Source organism: Balaenoptera acutorostrata, chromosome 9, assembly GCF_949987535.1.
Source record: "Balaenoptera acutorostrata chromosome 9, mBalAcu1.1, whole genome shotgun sequence".
Classification (NCBI taxonomy): Eukaryota; Metazoa; Chordata; class Mammalia; order Artiodactyla; family Balaenopteridae; genus Balaenoptera; species Balaenoptera acutorostrata.
In genome coordinates, this window is record NC_080072.1 from 74636340 (window position 1) to 74661972 (window position 25633).

General features: G+C 35.0%; 1 protein-coding gene across 10 annotated transcripts in view; it reads right to left on the reverse strand.

Moving 5' to 3' along the window:
- Positions 1-25633, reverse strand: part of MTMR2 (myotubularin related protein 2) — a 108809-nt gene that overhangs the window by 30217 nt on the left and 52959 nt on the right. For 7 of the 10 annotated variants that reach the window (XM_007191194.2, XM_057552542.1, XM_057552544.1 and 4 more), the window contains 5 exons: positions 15153-15228; positions 8850-8944; positions 8586-8696; positions 6012-6113; positions 4856-4939 (listed from right to left, as the gene is read on the reverse strand). In XM_007191194.2, the coding sequence (XP_007191256.1) occupies positions 4856-4939; positions 6012-6113; positions 8586-8696; positions 8850-8944; positions 15153-15228 (468 nt within the window). Of the gene's footprint in view, positions 1-4855; positions 4940-6011; positions 6114-8585; positions 8697-8849; positions 8945-14999; positions 15019-15152; positions 15229-25633 lie in introns of those variants that run through there. The other 3 variants (XM_057552546.1, XM_057552541.1, XM_057552545.1) reach the window with 3 other exon arrangements.

A 25633-nucleotide genomic window follows, 5' to 3' on the forward strand; every position in this document is an offset into this window, starting at 1 on the left:
TAGCAACTTGATGATTTCTCTTGACCTTATCCACAAATTTCAAGGTCCTCTATATAATCACTACATGTGTCAAGAGAAAATTAAAGAAATACTCTCTTATATAACAAACAAATGGTTACTAACGGTTTTGCCCATTTAAAAAATATATAATCTAATTTCTTTAGGCACTATAACACATAGGTCTACAAATTTAATGTGGCTTTCCTTTTGTGTTTCAGCGGCAGCACACAAAAAGCCAACCAATCATGACTCCTGTTTTTAGAGCTTTACAATGTAATAAATATAATAATAATCATTTGGATCGATTTCTATGGTTTATAATGTGCCTTTCTGTATATCACTAATCCTTCAAACAATCCTATAAGGCAGTTCCTATTACCAAGTAAAAAATAAAGGCACTGTGACATGAGTGACTCATTCAACAGCACATATCTAAGTGTGAGAGCTAAGCAAGTGCTAGAGCTAGGATTCAAAACTGAGTCTTCTAAATGATCTGGAATTAGATTGTGGTGATAGGTGCACAACCTTATGAATATGTTAAAAAAACAGTGGTATATACTTTAAAGTAGAAAATTTTATGGTATGTGAATTATATCTCAATTTTAAAGAAAAAAAGAATAGAGAGGCCGTGTGTTTTGAGATGGTATAATCTCCAAAATACATTAGATGAAAAAGAAGGGTACAGTGTGCACAGAATGCTATTATCTGCTTTAAAAAAATACTGTATACACATTGTACAAGCTGTGTAGCATAAAGTCTCTGAAAGGATATATGGGTAATGAGTAACATTATTTCCTCAAGGGAGAGGAACTGGGATGGCTGTGGAACAATGTTGGCCAGAAGGGAAACCTTCCTTTCAGTATACCCTTTTATACCTTTTGCATTTTATATAGAGTGTGAGCATTACTGCATCCAATTTTTTTTTTAATTTAAAAGAAGAAAAAAGGAATATTCTGATGCTTTATCTTTAGTCTCAACATTTATATTAAGAGACTACCCTGAACAGCAAAGGAAAAACCATCAACAAAATGAAAAGGCACCCTATGAAATTGGAGAAAATATTTGCAAACCATATACCTGATATGGTGTTAATATCCAAAAATATATAAAGAACTTAAAAACAACAACAAAAAATCCGATTAAAAATGAGCAAAGGATCTGAATAAACATTTTCCCAAAGACATACAAATGGCTAGCAAACACATGAAAAGATGCTCAACATCACTCATCATCAGGGAAATGCAAATCAAAACTACAATAAGATATCACCTCACACCTGTTAAAATGGCTAATTACACAGCATTGTAAAGCAATTATACTCCAATAAAGATGTACTAAAAAATAAATAAATAATTTTTAAAATAAATAAATAAATAATATAATAAAATGGCTAATCACCAAGAAAACAAGAAATCACAAGTGTTGGTGAGGGTGTGCAGAAAAGGGAGCCCTTGTGCAGTGTTGGTGGGAAACAGTAAGGAGGTTCCTCAAAAAATTAAAAATAGAACTACTATATGATCCAGCAATTCCACTTCTGAGTATTTATTCAAAGAAAATGAAAACACTAACTCAAAAAGATATATGCTTCCATTCATTGTAGCATTATTTACAATAGCCAAGATATGGACACAATGTAAGTGCTCACTGATGAATGAATAAAGAAAATGTGGTATATATATTTATAAAGAGGGAGAGAGATCTCTATATATAATGGAATTTTATTCAACCATAGGAAGAATGAAATCTTGCCACTTGTGACAACATGGATGGAACCTGAGTGCACAATGTTAAGTGAAATAAGACAGAAAAAAGCAAATATTGTATGACAATCTCACTTATATGTGGAATCTTTAAAAAAAACAAAACAAAACAAGAAAACAAGCTCATAGACAAAGGGAACAAACTGATGGTTGGTTGTTGGAAGCTTGGAAGCAGGGGGTCAGGGGTGGGCAAAATGGTGAAGGGAGCCAAAAGGTACAAGCTTCCAATTATAAAGTAAATGTTAAGTCACAGGGATATACTGTACAGCATGGTAACTATAGTTAATACTGTATTGTATATCTGAAAGTTGCAAAGAGAATAAATCTTGAAAGATCTCATCACAAGAAAAAAAAATCCTGTAACTGTTTTTGGTGACACTGTCTAGATGTTAACTAGACTTACTGTGGTGATCATTTCGCAATATATATAAATATCAAATCATTATGGTATACACCTGAAACTAATATAATGTCGTATGTCAATTATACCTCAATGAAAACAAGGAAAGAAACAGAAGAAAGAGATTATCTTCATTTTCTTCAGTAATAAACTTAAATTTAAAAAAAAAAAGTCTTCTAACTACACCAAATACAGTGTCCTCTCCGCTAGACTTTAACTTAGTTGACTCAGAGACAAAGTGTCTAACTCTGCAGTAAAAAGCCAACAAATTAATCTAGTAAGTCAAAGACCATAAAGCATCTGTATCATTCAGTGTAGAGTTCAATGCTGTATTCTGATTACCGCATTTCCTAATCTCATAATTCTCTTTCTGAATGCATATAGCTGTTCATTTACTCTTTTTGTTCAACTGGAGTATAGCTAATTTACAATATTGTATTAGTTTCAAATGTACAGCAAAGTGATTCAGTTATACATATTTTCTCTGATTTTTTTCCATTATAGGCTATTACAAGATATTGAATATAGGTTCCTGCACTATACAGTAAATCACTGTTGTTTATTTTACATACAGTGGTGTGTATCTGTTAATCCCATACTCCTAACTTATCTCTCCCCCCACCTCTTTCCCCTTTGGTAAACATGAGTTTGTTTTCTATGTCAGTGAGTCTGTTTCTGTTTTGTAAACAAGTTCATTTGTATTACTTTTTTAGTTCCACATATAAGTGATATTATATATTTGTCTTTCTCTGCCTGGCTTACTTCACTCAGTATGATAATCTCTAGGTCCATTCACATTGCTGCAAATGGCAATATTTCATTCCTTTTTATGGCTGAGTAATATTCCAGTGTGTGTGTGTGTGTGTGTGTGTGTGTGTGTGTGTGTGTGTACACACCACATCTTCTTGATCCATTCATCAGTTGATGAACACTTAGGTTGCTTCCATGCCTTTGCTACTGTAAATAGTGATGCTATGAAACATTAGGGTGCATGTATCTCTTTGAATTAGAGTTTTCATCTTTTCCAGATCACATGGTAACTCTATTTTTAGTTTTTTAAGGAACCTCCAGACTATTTTCCATAGTGACTATACCAATTTACATTCCCACCAAAAGTGTAGGAAGGTTCTCTTTTCTCCACACCCTCTGCAGCATTTATTTGTAAACTTTTTGATGATGGCCATTCTGACCAGGGTGAGGTGACACTTCATTACAGTTTTGAATTGCATTTCTCTAATAATTGGCAATGTTGAGCCTCTTTTCATGTGATTGTTGGCTATCTGCACGTCTTTGGAGAAATGTTCACTTCTGCCCATTTTTTGATCGGGTTGTTTGTTTTTTCACACTCACTTTTCAACTTATTCTTTTTCATATTAATTTCTTTCTTTTCGCTGGACACAGTTATCTCATCTCCTTTCCAAAGTTCTATGTTGAATGCTACTACAACAGACAGCAATTTTTGCCCAGATTCCCAAAGAATATTCTTCATTTTTACAATTCTACAGACATTTGTTAGATTTTCTGATTGCTTTGCCACCTAATTCTGACACTGGATTTTTCGTGTAGCAAAAATTTTGCAATGTTACTTGTAGACTCTTGGTTTTTAAAAGCTGATCCATTTATTTTGTATTCTGCTTCATATTTTGCCAGCTGATGGTTTTATAACTGAATGGTTTTATAACTGATGGTTTTATAACTAATTTTAAATTTTACTTGCCACATGCAATTGAGCAACAAAATCAGTTTCAAACCATCTGGATATCTTTAGTTCTCTGGTGATGGTTTTTTATTCTTCCTGGTTTTCTGAAACAAACCTAAAAAATTAGAAGCTTTATAGTAACTAAAATGCAATGTTTAAAATCTAAATACAAAAATCACAGCCTAATGTTTGTCATATTTGAATTCTAGAATAATTTGAATATCAAATCTAATAATTACCAAGAAACAATCAATGTGTCTGAAAAATTCTCAAGAATGCACAGTGAACATGTGGAAAGTTAAAAATAAAGACTATTTTTGGTAGAGTTTAAGTACTGCAGTATAGGAACTCTGGGAAGTGGTATATTGAGGAAGAATAGGGAGACTGATACACTGTAACACAGATTTCAAGACTGAATTCTGCTTTAATCTCCTACTGTGGTGAATCACATTATTAGGTTTTCTAATATTAAGCAAACTCACCTTAGTCATGATGTATTATCTCTTTTGTATACTATCAGATTTGATGTGTTAACATTTTATGTAGAAGTGTGTCCTCTGAAAATGTAGAACTTTCAAAATTTTATGTGGAGCTAAATTATAAGCAGTAGAATTATTAGGAAATGTTTTCAGAATTAAATTATAGGATACCCAAAAAGAAAAATCTGAGTGAATAATGCGAATGACATATAAAAACATTAAAATGTAAATATATTTACAATTTTATTTTTATTTTTAAAATTATTAAACATTTTTTAAATAAACTGATTTACTTGTAAACTCTTAGATAAGTAAAGATTCATGAAAGATCATTGGCATAGTCTGAAAAGCTGTTTAAAGAAACTGAAAGGCAATCAAAAAAATCAAGATTAGCCTTTATTAAAGAAACAACAACAAAAACCACAAAACTATATAAAGCTGTTCACTTCTATCCATGAACGTTTTGTTGTAATGAAAAGAATACAGACTATTGAAATTCAAAAAAAAAAGTACTTACCTGCCTTCTATACTCTAAAAGAGAGTCATATAGCTTCCACCCGTTTTCAGGGAATACTTCTTTGTACTCAAAAGCAAAAAGAGGCTACAAAAAGTAAAGAGTTAATAGCTAAAAAGACATTTAAGAAGGTAATGAATCAGAAATGTAACCTTATCATACCCCAAGTTTTCATTTACTTATCTGTAAGGATATTTTGTATTGGTATTCTTCTTTATATTGTTGTTTTAGCTTTTGTTTTATAATTTTGAAAACTTACTTTTTTTTATATTTTCAAGCACAGAAAAGCACAAAGGTCTGCCACCAAGATTTATCAAATGCTAACATATCACCATGTTTCCTGCAGATATCTTTGGTAGCTGTTTTAGGTTTACTTCTAAATAATGAAAGATATTACATAAAAAAGACATCTTCTGATATAATTAATTAGTTTGACATCACAGATATCAGCAGTTAAGCAGCTTTAAAGATTATGCTACATTTTCTAAAACATACTGAATAAACTTTTTATTTTGGGACATGCAATCTGTACCAAAAGAGAAAATTTAATTTATCATTAATGTAGACAGAATAGCAGGAACAACTATGATGATAAACACTCAAACTCGAGTCAGAAGACCAGGATTGATTCTAAATTTTACTTCTTACTAACTATGCCACTGAGTCAATTGTTTACCTGCTCCTGGTTTCAACTTTAAAATACGGATAAATAATATTTAGCACCATAGGGCTACTGTAGAAGTTAGATTATATAAAATAAATGAGGAAACCTAGTACTGTTAATAGCACACAGTAGGAACTCAGTTCTAAGTATTTATCCACCCTTCCCTCCTGAAATTGCTAGACTTAACTCTCACCTCTCAATTTAAAAGATTTCACATCCTAATGAAAACCACATACAGCTTTTCATCATGAAAATACCCTGGATAGAAAGATCATATAATGATAGAATGTCAGTCTGCAGGGATGGACCTCAGAAATCAGCTAGTCCAGCTTCCTCATTTTATACCTTAAAAAGCTGGTCCTATAGATTAAACCTAAACTAGACATCTGGCAAAGTGGGATTGTAAACAGAGAGATTCTAAATAGCCTAGACAAGTTTCTTGACACTACACCAATAATTATAATATAGCTTTTTCAAAGATGAGAAACCTCTTACCAGGTTATTAGAGACAGGAAATGCATATTTCATTAGATTCTCAAATATAGATCTTCTTGTTCGCCCCTCAGGTTTATGAGCAAACCGTAAATTCCGAATATCCTAAAAAAGAGTTAGGATCCAAGTCACCTATCATTGTTTGTTCACTTTTTATTTAAGGAACAAATAAGGCAACTTATTTGTTCCTTAAATAAAAAGTGAATGAATGTGGGATACAAAAATAGACAACAGCTCCTGGAGGCAGGGAAATTACAATGCCTTATTGAGAGAAACAAAAATAAACACAAGACACTTTGATACAAGGCGGAATTCAGAGGACAGAAAATTTCCCTCTGCTTATGAACTCAAGATAGGCCACTGAAGGAGCCAGCATCTGATGTAGGCACTGGAGATTAGAGATACTATGTCTGAAGTCATGATATTACATGGCTGATACACACTGTCCACATTATGTCCTGGGACTTCCCTAGTGGTCCAGTGGTAAAGAATCCACCTTCCAATGCAGGGGACGCAGGTTGATCCCTGGTCGGGGAACTAAGATTCCACATGCCATGGGGCAACTAAGCCCCCTCACCACAACTACTGAGCTCATGTGCCTCAACTAGAGAGCCCGTATGCCGCCAACTACAGAGCCCACACGCTCTGGAACCCACACGCCACAACTACAGAGCCTACATGCCACAACTAGAGAAGAGAAAACCTGCACACCACAACTAGAGAGAAGCCCACGCACCAGAACAAAAGATGCCGCACGCCTCAACGAATATCCCACGTGCCGCAACTAAGACCCAACGCAGCCAAAAATAAATTAAATAAATAAATAAATCTTAAAAAAAAATTATGTCCTTTCCTTGTGAAAGCCCAATGTCTGTTATGAATTTCCCTATTAAAAACCTGATTAGCTGTTGTTATATTTCATAAATGTCTTCATTCCCATTATGCTTGGTGATCATTTGCCTATTTATAATCCCTTGCCAGGACTCACTTCCATTGGACCTTCAATTCATAAGGCTCCTGCTACTAGACTGATAGAACCCAACCCTGCCTAAAGGTCTTCCTCCAGTCCACGTCCCAAGGTCTTCAACTATCTACTAGCAAAAACCTTGAATAGTTTGACTGATATCATCCAGGCTCTAAAGTCAGATCTAAAGAGCAAAATTCCCTTCCCTTATTTGTTCTCAAGCAGTTTTCTATGCTCAGGCTGAATGTAGATATTCATGTTCCAACTTACTGAGATCTTAACAGCACTAAGAAAAAAAACGGGATTAAGAATAATTTCAAGGCTATTCATTTTATTTAAGTGGTTTCATCAAGACAGAATTCAAAATAGCTTTATTCCAATGTATTCTGTAAAACTGAGCACATAGACCCTCCACAACAATGCACCTACAGAACATGAACAAGTAGAACATTTTATTATAAATCTGATCCAAAATTAGAATGCCAGCTCTACCACCTTTTAAAACAAATGTGTGAGAACCTAAGCTGATATTTTGTTTTTCATCAGTAAATACCTTTACAACTAATAGAGATATTCATAATCACTCTGTTAAACAGAGCTCTCCAAAAGTACCATAGCAGGGGCCCTACAAATGTTTGGGTTTATTGATAATGGTCTTGTTCTATGGAAAAAGTTATATTTAAAATGATCAAAATTTCAAAGTCACCCTCTTTCATGTCCTCTTATATTCTATGCTCTATTTACTCTTAGACCACAGAAGAGCAATCAGGAGACGTGCCTGTCACACAGCTGACAGCTATTATACTCTTAGAGCCCTTCCAACTATAATGGAAAAGCACACAAATAATTACTAAGTCATTAGCTTTAATACTAGATTCATAAAGCTTCTAAGATTGGCATGAGAAAGGATCTTGAAAGTTACACATGTGCTGTTGCTTTTACTTTTTTGGCACTCGCAGAACAGCAAAAGAAAGGAAAAAGATCTAGCAGTGAGATGTACACAGCTGTTAATTAGGCTACATAGTAAGGAGAACAGTGACCTTCGAAGTGGCAATGGTATTAAATATTTATGACTGAATGTTAAGATTATAACAATCTAACTCTCATTCAAGTATCAATGCACTTAAGGAATACCAGTTAGATAAGAAAATACAGAAGGTCTATAACATGAAGTTTTCCTCACCATTGTTTTAGAAGCAGAAAAATTATGAGAACTAGAAATAGGAAAGAGAGGTGATTGTATCATAATCAGTTCCTCCACTACAAAGTACTATGAGCCTTAACTGCTGAATCTTATGTTTCTAATTTGTAAATTAAAGGTAATAATGTCCATCATGCCTAGTTCAAGATTTTTATGAGGCTCAAAAATGAAATAATGAATGTGAGAGTACTTTGTAAATAATGAATGTGAGAGTACTTTGTGTTGAGTCCAAAAAATTCAAGTCTAATTCACAACCAATCACCTTTTTATTACTCCTAAATGTTGTTTTCTTCTACTAGAATGACTCTTCTAGCATGAAATCCATTTGATATTTTGGAAATTTCTAAAATATCTATTTAATAGAAAGCTTTTCAAACAAAAAAAAAAATTGCATACATATTACAACATTTACCTTGCACACAGTTTCAAGTCCGTAAGAATTTTCACCTCGACTAGAAGCACCACCAATTTTTTCTACTCTGCTTATAACACCAAGAGAAGCATCTAAAACAAATGGGGGATCCTAAAGGAAGGAAAAAAAAATTAAAACTGAGCAACTGATACTGGACAATTATAGCTGAGAAAAATATTAACTAGAAATGCTTCAATTAACAATGACCAAAGATGAACAAACAACACAGATAAATATATAAAAATCTAATCCAACAAGCCTTACCCGTTCCATGCTTTTGAAATATAACCTGTAATTCGTAACAGTCAGAGTTCCTCGTACAGCACCAGTGAATGGACATATATAAGTTACATCTTTGGCTGAAAAGGAAAAGAGCCCACAATTTACTATACATTGTGCACTATTAAAAACTGCACTATCATCTTTTCACAAACAAAATTTAAAAGAATTCTGCTAGTCTAAATTATGATCAAAAAAATCACAGAATCAGTGATTCAAAGAGACCTCAAACGCCAAATCCAAGCTTCTAACCACACACTAATCTGGGGAAGGAATGTAGAATAAATGGGAAGGACTGAAGAAGCAGAGGGACATCCTTTACCCTGAGACAGACACAAGGAAACAAAGATGGCCACTCTCCCTGATGGACAGACTAGGTGTGGCAGTTGGAGTAGTGAGTGGAATAGTGGTAAAGGTGGGAACAACAGTAAATGTCTCAAGTCACAGTCACCAATCATCTAATCATAGTTCCTAGATCATCTCCCCAGTCTGCTGGTCTTCTTCCGGCCACAGTCTAGTGTGTCACCATTCCTCTAACTATACAATACCTAAAACATAATAACAGAAACTCCTGACCTGATTATATTTATACGGAAAATACTGTACAGAAAATGAAACATATATGAAATAGATTCTTAGAAAAAATAACAGTACAGTAAGAGGGTATTATATTCCTGACCGAGCAACAGATGTCAAACTTTGTAGTGAAATAATCACAAGCATTGTTTAATTAAATGATAAATGATGAATCTATACAGTATTATCGCTTTTTAAAACGTGTTAATTAAGCAGGGTAACTCAGCTACCACCAGCTCAAAATACTACTTAATATGGTAAAGTTCAGATGCCCAATACAAAGGTTTTTTGTATCTTAAAATATTTTTAAAACGTGTTAATTAAGCAGGGTAACTCAGCTACCACCAGCTCAAAATACTACTTAATATGGTAAAGTTCAGATGCCCAATACAAAGGTTTTTTGTATCTTAAAATATTCATAAATCCCTGCTATGTCATTATTGTAGCAAAGCAGCAGATAAAGGAACATCTTCATTGTTCCAAGAAACTAAGGCACAATTAGGAGCAAAAAATTTCTAAGAACCTTTCAAGGGGCCTCTGGGAAAACTTAGGAACATGAAATATGTTTAATAAGGTATTGCAACTTCCTGACTTTGCTTTCTATTCCTCACTTTGAAGGACTGGAAGGACTGACCGCTTTGTATGGAATCTGAAATGAGACTGATCTTCTAACAAACATTTCTAACCTTCAAAATAGCTCCCTTGGGAATGTTCAAATATGAGATGAATTATTTGAATCATTGTTTCCAATGCATTTCCAATGTTTCATTTAGAGGGAAGCTATTAAAATTAAATAAACCAATCATTATAGAAAGATACATAAACTTGCCTTGCAGACATTTTCTTGCCCTTATGAATTTTTATCTCAACTGGGAAAGCTTTATTCAATGTTACTAAAAACATTTCTTGATTTTTTCCAGAGCCAATTTTCTTCACTCACACAAGAAAATCAGTCTTATTATTCTATATTCTACTACAGGATATGTCCCTCTTAGTCCCAGCCCAAAGTTTTTGTTACAACTTCCCCTTTATTCTAAAATCATGAAATAATATACATGAAAGTGCTTCCAAAATTAAAAGTACTCTACTAGATATTGGGTTGGCCAAAAAGTTCGTTTGGTTAATGAATACGTTATTCAATAAAGTTCTTGATGAAAATTACTTACAGCCGAACGAACTTTCTGGCCAATCCAATACAAGGGTTTATAGCTATGTTACTATTATCATCATTAGGCTCGGCTTTGCTCTGTCCCTTTTATCCTTTTTCCTCAGGCTGGTGGCAGCTAAGTCACTCTGAAGAGAGAATTTATGCCCAGTAGAGTCTGTACCAAGTAGAAGAGAGACTGTGATTAGGAATCTTAACCAGAGCGAATGACAATAGTAACAACCAGCACTGACAGCCTAGCACTTCAGAATTTATGAAGTACTTTTTACCTGAGTACCTCCCTTAACCTTCAAAACAACCTTTAAATATAAAACCTCTAATGACCTACGATTTTTAGATGAGAATACCAGGGCTCAGAGAAGTAAAACAAATTGTCTAATGTTTCAGAACCAGTAACTGCTAAGATTAGGACTTGAATGCAATTCCTATGACTGCAAATTCAAATTTCCTTCCATCACATCACGCAAAGCTAAGCCACTCAAGTAGCACAGCCTGTCTCCTGTGTTAAAGGGTGAAATATTGCCGTCTGGGGCCACCTCTACTGCTGATGTGCGCAGGCCACAATACCCTGAGACTGTTGCTGCTACTGTTAAAGCATTCTGTTGATGTTCCTAACACTACTCTAACTTTTAAAAAACGTCTAAACTGCAGATTTACTTTAGACCAACTAAGAATGTCTTTTCTATATGAAGTAATACACTCAAGGTTACCAGCCTTATCCTTTGTATTACATTTAATTTTTTGAAGAATAATCAAGTCTATACAGATGACTTTGAATCAGAATATTTTACTTAATATATTAGGTATTCCTCTAAATTTCACAATATTGATACTGCCTAGTGGTTACCAAAAGAGCTTAGATTTACCAATCCTCTCAAATTTTCCCTGAGCTCACAAAGAATCAATAATAGTTTCCATGAGGCAGACCAAAATGACTTTGAGAATACATATCTATAAGGATGTAAAATATATACAAATAAATGTAATATATGAGAGCATGCAATCTGTGCAGAAAGAGAGGCACAAAAACATTCTCTAAGTAATACAAAGAAGGAAAGTCCATTAAGCTATGGGATCAGAGAAGGTTCAAGGAACACAGCCATGTGAATTGTGCCCCAGTGGCTGGTATCCTTTTAATGGGTAGAGATGTTGATACAGCACTCAATGCAGAGAATAATCTAAACTAAAATACAGAAGTAAGAAAGTAAAGTAACTATTTGGACAAGGTAAGTATATAGTCTGGATCTCTCTAATTTATATTATATCACATTCTCTTCATTCCTTCTCAATTTCCCTCCCCGGTTCCTCTTCTACCATTTACCAAAGCTATATTCTTGGCCCTCTTTTTACTCCATACATTCTCTGGGTTATTTTCCTCCTTTCATTTTCAACTAATATCCATATTCTGACGATTCCAAAATATGCACTTCCAGCCCTGCTCTCTCTCCCAAACTCCTACAAGTTTCTCATAGGCACCTGAAATTCAATGTACATAAATATTATACCAAGGGCTCATGAAAATGAGAGAAAAAGATATCATTCAAGAAATTTTTAGAGATTACTCCTCTGGATCTGGTAACTGATTGAATGTCAGAGTTCAGAAAAACAGAGCAGCTGAGGATGACTCCCAGATTTCTGCCTTGAGTGAACGGACAACCAGTGTTAATATTAACCGACAGAAAGAACAAAAGAAAAGGAGTAAATTTGGAGATAAAGGTGATGACAGTTTTGGAGATGCTGAGCATAAGGGATATCTACAGAATATCCAAGGGCATGTGTCTAAGACACAGGCATTTGTTTTATACGTATTAAGACAGAGGTTCACACTAGAAGTAACAAATTTTGGAGTCATCTGTAAATACATGGTAGATAAAGCTACTAATTTAGATATGATCAACTAAAAACAGCAAATAGGAGAGAAAAGGGAAATGAGTCAAGGATGAAGTCCTAACTGGAGTGTTGCTATCTAAAGGAGGAGACGACAACAAAAGAGATTGAGTGGTAACTTGAAAATCTTTTATAAGGTCATTTATCACAGTGGAAATAGCATATGCTTTAGGCTCAGAAGAGGGAAAAAAAATTGTCTCAATGCTAGCTATAACTTTACTAGCTAGGTAGTCTCCCTATGCCTTAGTTTCTCCATCTACAAAATGGGATTAATATCTTCCTCAGAAGATCACTGTGAGGATGATTAAATGAGACAGTAAGCACTTAATAGTGATAACTACTGTTATTATATGATATCCAGTGGTAATAATACATAACACCTAACTTAGTAGGTAACTCAGCAGAACAAGCTTAGGATACCTGAGGTGAGTAGGGAGGAAAAAAGGAATGTGGAGGTATTCAATCAAGAGTTAAAAGTAAGAAGAGAGAAATGCTAAGTGTGAGGAACTAAAGGTACCGCAGGCAATAACACCACATTTAGGGGATAGGTCCTCTTTGGTTTGCTTATTTTTACACAAGGAAATGACATGTGGCCAGGGGAAATTAGGCATTTATTAAGTGCTTTTTAAAATTATGATTGATAATCAAATAAAAGGTGGTGTTTACTTTGACTGAAAAAACCATCTAGTGTATTCTCCTATATATTACTTTATTTCTCAAAAGCTATGAGTATTTTCTTTTAATGACTGAATAATATTCCACTGTATATATATATAAATATATAAACATACCACAACTTTTTTTCAATCATCTTACGTTATTTCTTTACAGAGTTCTTTTACGAACACAAGCATACAATTTTTTCTTTTCTTTTTTTTTTTTAATTGAAGTACAGTTTCTGTACAATATTATGTAAGCTATAGGTGTACACATGGCGATTCACAATTTTTAAAGGTTTTATTCCATTATAGTTGTTCTAAAATACTGGCTATATTCCCTGTGTTGTACAATATATCCTTGTAGCTTATTTTATGCCTAATAGTTTGTACTTCTTAATCTCCTACCCCTATATTGCCCCTCCCCCCTTCCCTCTCCCCACCTGCGACCACTAGTTTGTTCTCTATATCTGTGAGTCTGCTTCTTTTTTGTTATATTAACTAGTCTGTTGTACTTTTTAGATTCTACATATAAGAGATATCATACAGTATTTGTCTTTCTTTGACTTATTTCACCTAGCATAATGACCTCCAAGCCCATCCATGTTGCTGCAAATGGCAAAATTTCACCTTTTTATGGCTGAGTAATAGTCCATTTTATACACACACACACACACACACACACACCCCGCATCTTCTTTATCCATTCATCTATTGACAAACACTTAGGTTGCTTCCATATCTTGGAAACTGTAAATAATGCTGCTATGAACACTGGGGTGCATGTATCTTTCTGAATCAGTGTTTTGGGGTTTGTTTTTTTTTTGGATATATACCCAGGAGTGGAACTGCTGGGTCATATGGTAGTTCTATATATACCTCATCTTCTTTATCCATTCCTCTGTTAATGGACACCTAGAAAAGAATAAAATCTTGCCATCTCCAAGAACATGAATAGACCTAGAGGGTATTATATTTAATGAAATAAGTCAGATAGAGAAAGACAAACACCATACTATTTACGTATACATGGAATTAAAAAAACAAAGGAACAAATGTAACAAAACAGAAACAGACTCACAGATACAGAGAACAAACTAGTGGTTATTAGAGGGTAGAGGGGTGGGGAAAGGGGCAAAATAGGTAAAGGGGATTAAGAAGTATAAACTACCAATTGTAAAATAAATAATTTACAAGGATGTAATGTGCAGCACAGGGAATATAGTCAATATTTTATAACAACTTTGCATGATGTGTAATCTATACAAATATCAAATTACTATGTTGTACACCTGAAACTAATACTGTAAGTCAACTATACTTCAATAAATAAATAAATATCTTAAAAATAAAAAAAGCTATGGGTATTTTGTAGATCACCACGCAAATGAAACAAAGTAAAAGCATGAGGACAAAAAAATACCTTAAAAGTGTGTTTCCAGTTTCCAGTCCATACAATAAGCTAATGCTTAGTTATTTAGGCTGGACAAAGAAAGGCACCTATATGTAAACGGCTTGCTTTGCAATGGCGATGAAATATATTTATCCAAAACTGACAAATTTATTCAGAGTAGGAAAAAATAAAGAAGCAAAAAGAGAGAATGTGCTTTAAGAAAAATTACTTGTACAAAGTGACAATTCAATTTTTTATCTATGCAACCCACTATCTTACTGCAGTAATTCAAAATAATGAAATTTACTTTCACGAAATTCAGCAACAGTTTTTAAAATAAGTCACCTACTTTCAGTGAAAGTAAAGCAAACCAGAAAAGCAGCAGAGTATCATTCAACTTGCATGTTTCCCAGTAGTCCAAATCCAAACACAACCAACAGGTCTAGACTTAAGCTTACAGAACACAGTGGATGCTGGGAAGGCTGGCAGTCATGAGTCCACCAAACAGGAGGTGTCCAGGCAGTGAGCCTGTTCTCTGTACACTGAGAGTACTGAATAGTCTGTACAGTCACAAAGGAGGAGGAAATTCGACAAAAAATACCATTACAGACCCATGTCTTTAATATTTTCTCCTGGAAGTAAGGGTGGTTCTTCCATTTCTGCTAATTTGTTAGACTCCCTCAGGACCTGGATTGGAAAGGGGAGGAGAGAGCAAGAAAAGAAACATTTTTTTATTCAAAGGCTAATTTTTTACTCAAATTTCAACTGTGTATGCTTGGTCTTATTTAAAGTTCTAATACTATATCACATACACTGCTTTAAATCAAATTATAAAGACTATAATGCTGGCATGTGTAACATGTGAAGTTGCTGTTTTTCTACAAAACATGTACTGAGTGCCTACTTTGTATAAGGTACCACACAAAACACTACGTTTTCTCACTGACTCCGACAACAGCCCTATAAGGGTAGGTATTATCATCCTCATTTCTTAGATGAGGAAAAAGAGGCCAGAATTAACTTGTTCAAGATCCTATAGCTAAAAAGTGTCAGAGCCTAGATGTGAATTATAGTTTTGGTGGACTAGGAAGCCCATTTTCTTTCCCTTAAGCCATGCTCAAATGCCTTAGTGCATTTAGACTTGGATGAAATCCAACTCTTATGTAGATTTAATGTTTAGAGAATTTGGAAATGATGTTGATAAAGAATCTTACTGAAAAAGAGATATTTAATAAATTAAAATCAAGATCAACATTTATTGAGTAGTTACCTTATGAAGGATGTTACACTGGATTCCAAGAATGTAAAGGTACAGAATCATGGTTCTAATGGATTTACAACCCAGAGACCACACACATACACGCATGCACGCAGGCACACGCGCGCGCAATTGTCATATGCTAAATACCGCAATCGTCATATGCTAAATATCACAATTGTAATATGCTAAATATCGCAATTGTCGTATGCTAAATATCTCAATTGTCATATGCTAAATATCTCAACTGTCATATGCTAAATACATCCTGCTAACTGCCAAATGCCTCCCCTTTCACCTCTTTCACTGCCAAACAATAACCTTCACTGTCGCCAGTTCTTTACCTCCCATTAATTCCTCAACCTTCTGCAATCTGGCTTTGCCACCTAACCCAACCCCTTCCAGGGAACCTGTTTTCTCCCCAATAACCTCCTCATTGTTAAAGACAATAGGTATTTCTCAGTGTTTATTTCTATCTCCTAGCTACATGTGATACTATCTGCACTTGCCTGCTTCTTGAAAGTACACTCTCCTGGCTAAACTCTTCCTTCTCTGGCCATTCTTTTTCAATGACCTTTATATGCCCTTTTCTCAACCCTCCCTATTTTTTCAAGGTCTGTCCATTTCTCACTTTACTCACTTCCTGTTGATTTCATACCTTATCTATGACATTACCTAACTTCAATCTACATTGTCAGCCGAGATTTTTCTTGGACTCTAGTTCCATACATCCGACTGCTTAAATGTTCCTCTCCATCTAGATTTCCCACAGACACTCTGAACTCAACAGATTTAAAATTGATCTGTGTTCCATACTTAGCAAGAGGCACTACCATCCATTTGGTTGTCCTAGCCTGTCTGGGGGGAGGGCCGAGCAGTGGTCTCTGTGAGCAGACTCAGGCCTTCTACTTCCAACTCAATTTGTTTCATTAGACTAAGAACCAATACTACTAGAAAAAAGATTCTCAATTTTTTTTTAAATAGCTTTTGACTTATTTCCTTCCATCCAAAAAGTAGACTCAGAGTCCTCAAAAGAAGGTAAAAGGGAGAAAAAACAAGGTATTACCACTGCCTTAAAGGTCACCTTCTGCAGGCCGTCAAAACTGAGCTAGATGTCTGCCATGCGTGAGCTCCTATCTGGCACTTACTACACCTCTCTAATTGCCTGTCTGTTTTCTTCCATACTAGACCCCTAGAGAAGAGGTATCATACCTTATACAATTTTGAATTCCCAATAAAAATATAACACGAGGCACATATGTAATTTTTAATTGTCTTGTAGTCACATTAGAAAAAGAAGAAACAGCAAAAATTGATTTTAAAAATATATTTTATTTAATCTAGTAAGTCAAAACTATTGTCATTTCAACACGTAATATTTTTAAGTATTAATGAGATATTTTATATTCTTTTATTCATACTAAGCCTTCAAAATCCAGAGTATGTTTTATACTTCTAGCACATCTCAACCAGACCAGCCGCATTTCCAGTGTTCAATAGCCATCTATCTAGTGGTGCCCATATTGGCAGCACTAATCCAATGAATCTAATTCTTACTGATAGTCAAGTCATTCCCTAGTTTAAGTTAGGTGCTTAGGGAGGATTACACAAAAGGGTTAGACATTACTTCCACAGCCCAATGCTCACCTAAGGCCAATAAAGGAAGAACTACAAAGAACAAATTACTTCTGTTCAATAAATTTGCAATCTAAACAAATTCATACTTTTGAAAATTTAAAAATTTATTTCAGAAAGTCACCTTAGTGCAATACCTAAAGAACTGAAATATATACACACATACATACTTTTTTAATATTCCACATTCTAAAACTCAAAAAAGGTCGTATTTTTGAATGGTATCTCATTGCCAGTTCCTGATATAGTGTTTTATGTAGTCATAAAAGAAACTTAAGAAAAAAGGAAGAGAGAGAAGTAGGGAATGAAGGAGAAAGGGTGGGCCCATGAAGATGCAGAAAAACAGGATAAAAACTTGCACTATGCAAATATATAGACTTCCTGGCTTCAAATCCTGACTGTGCTACATGTTAGCTAAGTACTCTTAGACAAGTGTTCAACTTCTTTATGCCTCATTTTTTCCACCTATAAAATGGTGATAATTACAGTATGCCACAAAAGGGCTGTTATAACTTAAATAAGTTAATACACTTAAAGCATTTATATCAGTGTTGACACAAGATATATACTTAATAAGTATTTTCTATTTATAGAAATAATAATAGTAAAATTAATAATAATAGTAAAAATTTAGACTAACAAGACTGCCAGAATCTGGTAAGAATTTCTACTAATTATGAAAACAATTAGATCAAAAGATATGAATAATAACTAACACACAGTATACTGAAAAAACCAAACAAGGCTACACATGTGAAAGATCACATAAAGGGAATCTGCTTTATCCTTTGCCCACTGTCTACCACTTGATTTGGAAATACAAAGATTATGTCACTTCCAAAGCTGGGCACTAGTTCTCTATTGCACAGGTATACCTTTTTATAGTTGCTATAGTGTTGTTCCCCATGATTTCCTCTCTTTCTATATTTCTATACTCAGAAGGAAGCTGCAAACCCCAGAAAATATGTGTGTTGTAGACAGGTGTGGAGAGAAAGGCAGTTCTGGCAGAGGCACAGGTGTATGACGAGGTACAATCTTCATAAGTAAAGCTTTGCAAAGGGAGAAAAGACACAGGGAAACGCATGCAAGTAGTGCATGTTGAGAATCATAGGCTCTCTTACACTCTTGGACTAGAAGGTCAGAGAGCAAGACAATGAAGAGAAGCAAGATAGACAGCTTTGTTTGGAAAATCTGCACCAGATGACAGACTTTTAATAATAGGCACACACTGGAGGTTACACATGAACAACTCACTTTAGAGCTCAAGATACAAAAAGGAACTCAAACAAGTACACAGAGCAGGGCCAAGGGCAATCCAGACCCTTTGTTTACTGGCAAACACTGATTCTGAACCAATCTATCCTTAATGAAACAGAAGAGAAAAAAAAATAGGGCCTAAAAACAAGATTGTTTGACATGAAAAAGGTAGTATCAGCCTGAAGCTCAAAAAAAGAGCAGTTCTCTGAAAATATTCCTATAAGCATTAGTAGAAACAATGTAAAAACTATATGGCATACCCAAAAGGAAACCAGCCTATCCCCTGGGAAACAGGAATAGAAAGGAGAGACTGCAACTAAGAGAAGTGGGTAAAATAAGGAATTACTACAAAAAAATTTAAATGTAACAGCAGAAATAAAATCTGTGCTGGAGTTAATAAAGAACTGAATGCATTATTCAGAAGACAGCATTTATGTACAGGGCAAACGTGAAAAATCCTCTAACAATTTGTAGAGAAGAACAGACATAAAAATCATGAGAGAAGATGATAACCAATAAAAGAATTCTATTCCCTAAAGGAAAAAATTAAAACAGCATAGAAGCAACAATCCAATATGTAATTGAAGAACATGCCTTTGAAATGAGTAAAGATTTTCTAAGTTTGCTGATCAAAATAATTTATAATGTTCCACATAAAAATCAGTGAACAGACATATATGGGTGTATCTCAGCAAAAATTTTTGAACTGTAATTAAAAGACAAACTATGAAAATATAGACAAAAATGTTTAGAAAGAGAATTTACATACAAAAGCAAAATCAGGCTACCTTCAAATTTCTCTGTAAAGCCATATTCTAGAAGACAATAAGAAAATGTTATCAGATTCTTGAAGGAAAATGCTGTGACCTCTCTAATATGGAAGTCATTCTCAGATATGCCAAGTCAACAAAAATGTAACCCACATGTCCTGCTTTTGAAAAAAGAAAAAAATTACCCAAGGCAGTAATTAAGGTGAAAAAGGGGAATGAAAATTAAAACTTATATGTATGGGGAGGGTGGGAGGGAGGGAGATGCAAGAGGGAAGAGAAATGGGAACATATTGTATATGTATAACTGATTCACTTTGTTATAAAGCAGATGCTAACACACTATTGTAAGGCGATTATACTTCAATAAAGATGTTTGAAAAAAAAAAAAAAAAAAAAAAAACTTATATGTAAGAAATTTGTGGTACCCAGTGAAGACAAGTTTTTTATATCCTAACTGCCTTCCAGCCAAAAAAAAAAACAAACAAAAGAAAACCCATTTGGTGGCAGTAGCCACCATACTAACCTCTCTGAGTCTTAGTTTCATCATTTATATTATTACGGTAATATTAATATCCACCTTACAGGTTTGCGAATATGAAATGAGATAGCTGCATCATAAAGGGATTTGCAAGATGCTATTAAAATATAAGAAATACTTATTATTCACTTAACAGAAGCATCAACATAAATTTGCACTGTCTCTTCTCACAATGGCTTATTCACATGGTGCTTTATTCCTCTGCTCTAAAATACACAGGGATTAATATTTGAGACAGCATGTCATAAAGGGAACCATATATCTCTCTAACTCTTGACCTACTAACTTCTAGACTTAGCTACAGAATAGCAAGCATCTTACTATTCTAAAGAAAGCAGCAAGAGAAATGATGCTAGCTTCATGGTAGCATAAGGCATCCCTCATTTTCATTGTCCTTTAACATCTAAAATTTTGTATCTATCCATGAACAAAAGTGTCCCCATGGGAGCTATGGAATCCAGCACCATATGCCGAGGGACCTAGGAGGAATCTCCCCCACCACTGCATCATGTAAAAAGCAGACAGAACCTGATACAGGCTGTGGAGCCAGCAGGAGCCTGTGAACTGACTCCAACCCCTCTTAACTGCAGTACCTGGAAAACAATGACTTGAGCAAATACCCACAGATGAGAAAGCCTTTATGGAAGTTCAGGTTTCTAAAGAAGTTCCAGCACTCCAGTTGGAACAACAACAAAAAAATAACAAGTTTGGACCCATTAGAGTAAGAGGACCTTTGCCAGTATCACCCCTCCCCCCAAGGTGGCACAGCCTGGAGAAAAAGGTTTGGAATTCCTCTGGGGAAAAGGGAAAACAGTGAGTGAGCACACAGCTTTCCCGGTTGTGGGGACACTGCTAAAGAAACCCACCTCTCTCCCACAGCCTCAGAGCATTATTAAAGCAAGAGCTCCGTGACTGGGAGAAGGGAGGAGTTCAGGAAAGAGGTAGGTAAGAATACCAGAGGGCATTAAATGGATGTGGTTCTCTGCATTCTAGACTCCAGGAGGAAGGCCACCATGAGTCACTGGAAAAACTTCATCCAAAGATCCCCTAATCTGACCCACCAGAACTCCCAATGCCCCAAATGCCACATCCAGACCCTCCCCACTCTGCAGCCAGCTCCTTGTTCACATTTCCAAGGGCAACAACAGTGAGAGTAAGCTCAGGTAGACAGGGAGTGTACACAGAAAACAAGCCAGGGTCTATGGGCAAGGGAGAAACCACAATCTTGAGCTGTAGCACCACCCTCTGGAAAATGAAAGAGAGGTTAACCAACAGCCAGCCTGGGTCACAGTAAGATTTAGAGAAGACATACAAGCTTAACAATTCTGCCACCAGAGGGAGCAAGAAGTGTGGAGCTGATGTACCCATACAAGGTCACAGAAAGCCCCGGAACACTAGTAGGATCAACAAAAAGTATCTCTCAGCTAGTAAAGATTGGAGGAAGCAACTTACTTCAAATGCCAAAACAGCAATGTAAAACTACAAGGAACATGAAGAATAAAGGAACTGTGACATTACCAAAAGATCATAATTATCCCCCCAGTAACTGAAGGCAAAGACACAGAGATCTGTGATTTATCCAATAAAGAATTCAAAATAGCCATCTTGAGGAAACTCAATGATCTACAAGAAAATAAAGAGACAATTTAACAAAATCTGGAAAACAATACATGATCAAAATGAGAAATAAACAGAGATAGAAATCATTAAAAGAACCAAACATGAATTCTGGAGCTGAAGAATTCAATGAATGAAATGAAGAATGCAAGAGAAAGCATCAACAGCAGAACAGAAGAGTCAGAAAATAGAATCCATGAGTTAGAGGATAGGAACTTTGAAATAACCCAGTCAGAGGAGAACAAAGAAGAAAGAATGAAAAAGAATAAAGAGGGCCTACATGATCTATGGAACACTATCAAAAGAATCAATAGCAGAATCATTGGAGTTCCAGAAGGAGAAGAGAAAAGAAAGGGGGAATAAAGCTTACTAAAAAAAATAATGGCTGAAACCTTCCCAAACCTGGGGAGAAGGTTGGACATCCAAGTTCATAAAGCTAATAGATCCCCCACTGTTTCAATTCAAAATTATTTTCTCCAAGACACATTATACTCAAACTGTCAAAAATCAAAGACAAAGAGAAAATCCTAAGAGCAGTAAGATAAAGATTGTAAACTACAAAGGAACCCCCACCACTAGGCTATCAGCAGATTTCTGAGCAGAAACCTTTCAGGCCAGGAGAGAGTGGAATGAATGATATATTCAAAGTGCTGAAAGGAAATAATTGCCAGCTAAGAATACTCTATCCAACAAAGGTATCCTTCAGAAATGAAGACATTCCCAGATGAATAAAAGCTAGATCAGCCATATAAAATCATCACCACTAGATCTACTTTACAAAAAATGCTGAAAGGAATTCTTCAAGCTGAAATGAAAAAACACTAATAGTAACATGAAAATATACAATTCACTGATAAAGGTAAATATACAATGAGGTTCAGAAAATTCTAATTCCGTAATAGGATGGTGTGTTAACCACTTAACTTTAAACATTAGTTTAAAGGAAAAGACTATTAAAAATAACTAGAGCCAGTATAATTTCTTCATGAATACACAATATAAAAAGAGGTAAATTTTAACACTAAAAACATAAAAAGTTCAAAGCAATCCCTATCAAATTTCCACTGGCATTTTTCAACAGAAATACAAAAAAAAAATCCTAAAATTTGTATGAAACCACAAAAGATCTTGAATAGCCAAAGAAATCTTGAGAAAGAACACAGCTGGAGGCATACTTCCTGGTTTCAAACTATATTACAAAGCTATAGTAGTCAAACAGTGTGGTATTGGCATAAAAAAATACACATAGATCAATGGAACAGAATACAGAGCACAGAAATAAAACCACTCATCTACAGTCAATTAATTTACAACAAAACTGCCAAGAATATACAATGGGGAAAGGACAGTCTCTTTAACAAATAGTGCTGGGAAAACTGGACAGCCAAATGCAAAAGAGTGAAAATAGACTCCTATCTTACACCATACACAAGAATCAACTCAAAAGGAATTAAAGACTTGAATGTAAGACCTGAAAGCATAAAATCCTAGAAGAAAATATAAAGGATAAGCTCCTTGACATCAGTCTTGGCAATGATATTTTGGATTTGACACCAAAAGCAAAGGCAAAAAAAGCAAAAATAAACAAGTGGGACTATATCGAACTAAAAAGCTTCTGCACAACAAAGGAAACCATCAACAACAAAAAAAGACAACCTACCAAATGGGAGAAAATATTTGCAAATCATATATCTGATAAGGGGTTAATATTGAATATATAGAGAACTGATACAACTCAATAGTGTGTCTGGAAATTTTTATAATAAAATATGGGGGTTGCAGCTCTATTTACAATAGCCAGGACATGGAAGCAACCTAAGTGTCCATCAACAGATGAATGGATAAAGAAGATGTGGCACATATATACAATGGAATATTACTCAGCCATAAAAAGAAACGAAATTGAGTTATTTGTAGTGAGGTGGATGGACCTAGAGTCTGTCATACAGAGTGAAGTAAGTCAGAAAGAAAAAAAGAAATACTGTATGTTAACACATATATATGGAATCTAAGGGAAGAAAAGGTCATGAAGAACCTAGGGGCAAGACAGGAATAAAGACACAGACCTACTAGAGAATGGACTTGAGGATATGGGGAGGGGGAAGGGTAAGCTGTGACAAAGTGAGAGAGTGGCATGGACATATATACACTACCAAACGTAAAATAGATAGCTAGTGGGAAGCAGCCACATAGCACAGGGAGATCAGCTCGGTGCTTTGTGACCACCTAGAGGGGTGGGATAGGGAGGGTGGGATAGGGAGGGTGGGAGGGAGGGAGACGCAAGAGGGAAGAGATATGGGAACATATGTATATGTATACCTGATTCACTTTGTTATAAAGCAGAAACTAACACACCATTGTAAAGCAATTATACTCCAATAAAGATGTTAAAAAAATAAATAAAATAAAATAAAATAAAATATGGGGGGAGTGGGGAGAGTAAGGATTTTAAACTTGACCCGTCATGTTAAGGAAAACCACTGCAGGTCTCTGATAGAGGTAAATGTCATGGTCATAAAGGTACACAAAACTGTATATGATAAAGATGAAAGGATAATAATCTAGGACAGAAATATCAGAATCCTGGATTAGTCTGTGGTAGGAGAAATAAAGATGCATATGAAATAGCTTGTTGGAAGAAGTGATCAAATTTGACCCTAGGTTTACAAAAAAATACAAGCAATTATTGAGTAATACAGGATGTTTTTTACTTGAAGAGAACTGCATTTCAGATATGTCAGTAATGAAAAAAGAAATGCAGATTAAACAAAGAAAGGAGTTAAGGTCAAAACAAGAGGTCAACTCAAAAACACCAGGGTCCTACCTTCCTAAAATGAGAGTAGAGAAACTAAGACAGCAAAGCCAGACTGATTGATTAGGCTTGTCAGCATTCACATGGAACTGTCTTCAGCAGAGAAAAAGTTATATAACCCTCAGATATGAGAGGAAGAGAGAAATTCCCCCCAGAAGAAACCCCCTGGAATACATAAAACACTTTCTCATACTGGACCAAAGTCATGTTACTAAGTGGCTATCCATTCTGTTTCCTATCAGATGTATTAGATGCTGGCCTGCCTCAAGAGCTCTGGCTATATCAATAGATAAGATTATATAAAACCTGCTCTTTACTAGCACTTAATACAATATTTAATCCTTTTCTTAACTATCAAGAAAAGTGTATTGATCACATTAAAATCTTACTGGTGGAAAAAAACACACAGATTGAAATGTATAATTTTTTATTCCTAAAACATAATTCAGTTTTGCTCTCTCCCAACCATGTTTTTTCCCCCCATTTTCTTCCATGCCCTCTTTATCAAACTATTTTCAAAGTGCTCAGTAACTTTCCATGCAACTCTAACCTACCTCCCTTTCTCTCCTTCTCTCTGATCAGGAAATTACTATAAAGGAAATTCAGAAACCTTGTCTATAATGATGATCTGGAAGTTGGCAAGTTTATGGGTCAGTTTTCACATGGAATGTCGGATGACAGAAAGAGAGGAAAGAATTTTTCTGAAATCTGCAAAACACTAAATTATAATCACCTGAAAGGGAAAAATGAGTCTGTAGAAGTTATACACTATCTCTCACAGCTTCTTTATGTACTAGGACTGTGAAGAAAAAAATAATGAACTTACTCTTCATTGGATAATTCTATTAAAGAAAATTATTTTACATCAATTTCACTTTATTCTATTTCTATACTTCACTGACAAACCACAAAGTACGCAAATGAATCATACAAACCAAAATCTGAAGAGGCACAGACTGGTGTCTGGGATGGATCTTACTGGTTACATATTTGAAAGCACATCCAAATTCAAGCACAAGGAAGCCCATTCTTTCTATAACACTGCCAAGGACACTGGTTTTCAGCTGAAACCACAATTAGTAAGATATGGATAATATTACATCACCATCAATGATTGAACAACAACAAAAAAAGGGCGAGTATCTACAGAGGAACAGTCTGGAAAGCATCACTTCATGCTATGGGTTGAACTGTGCCCCTCAATA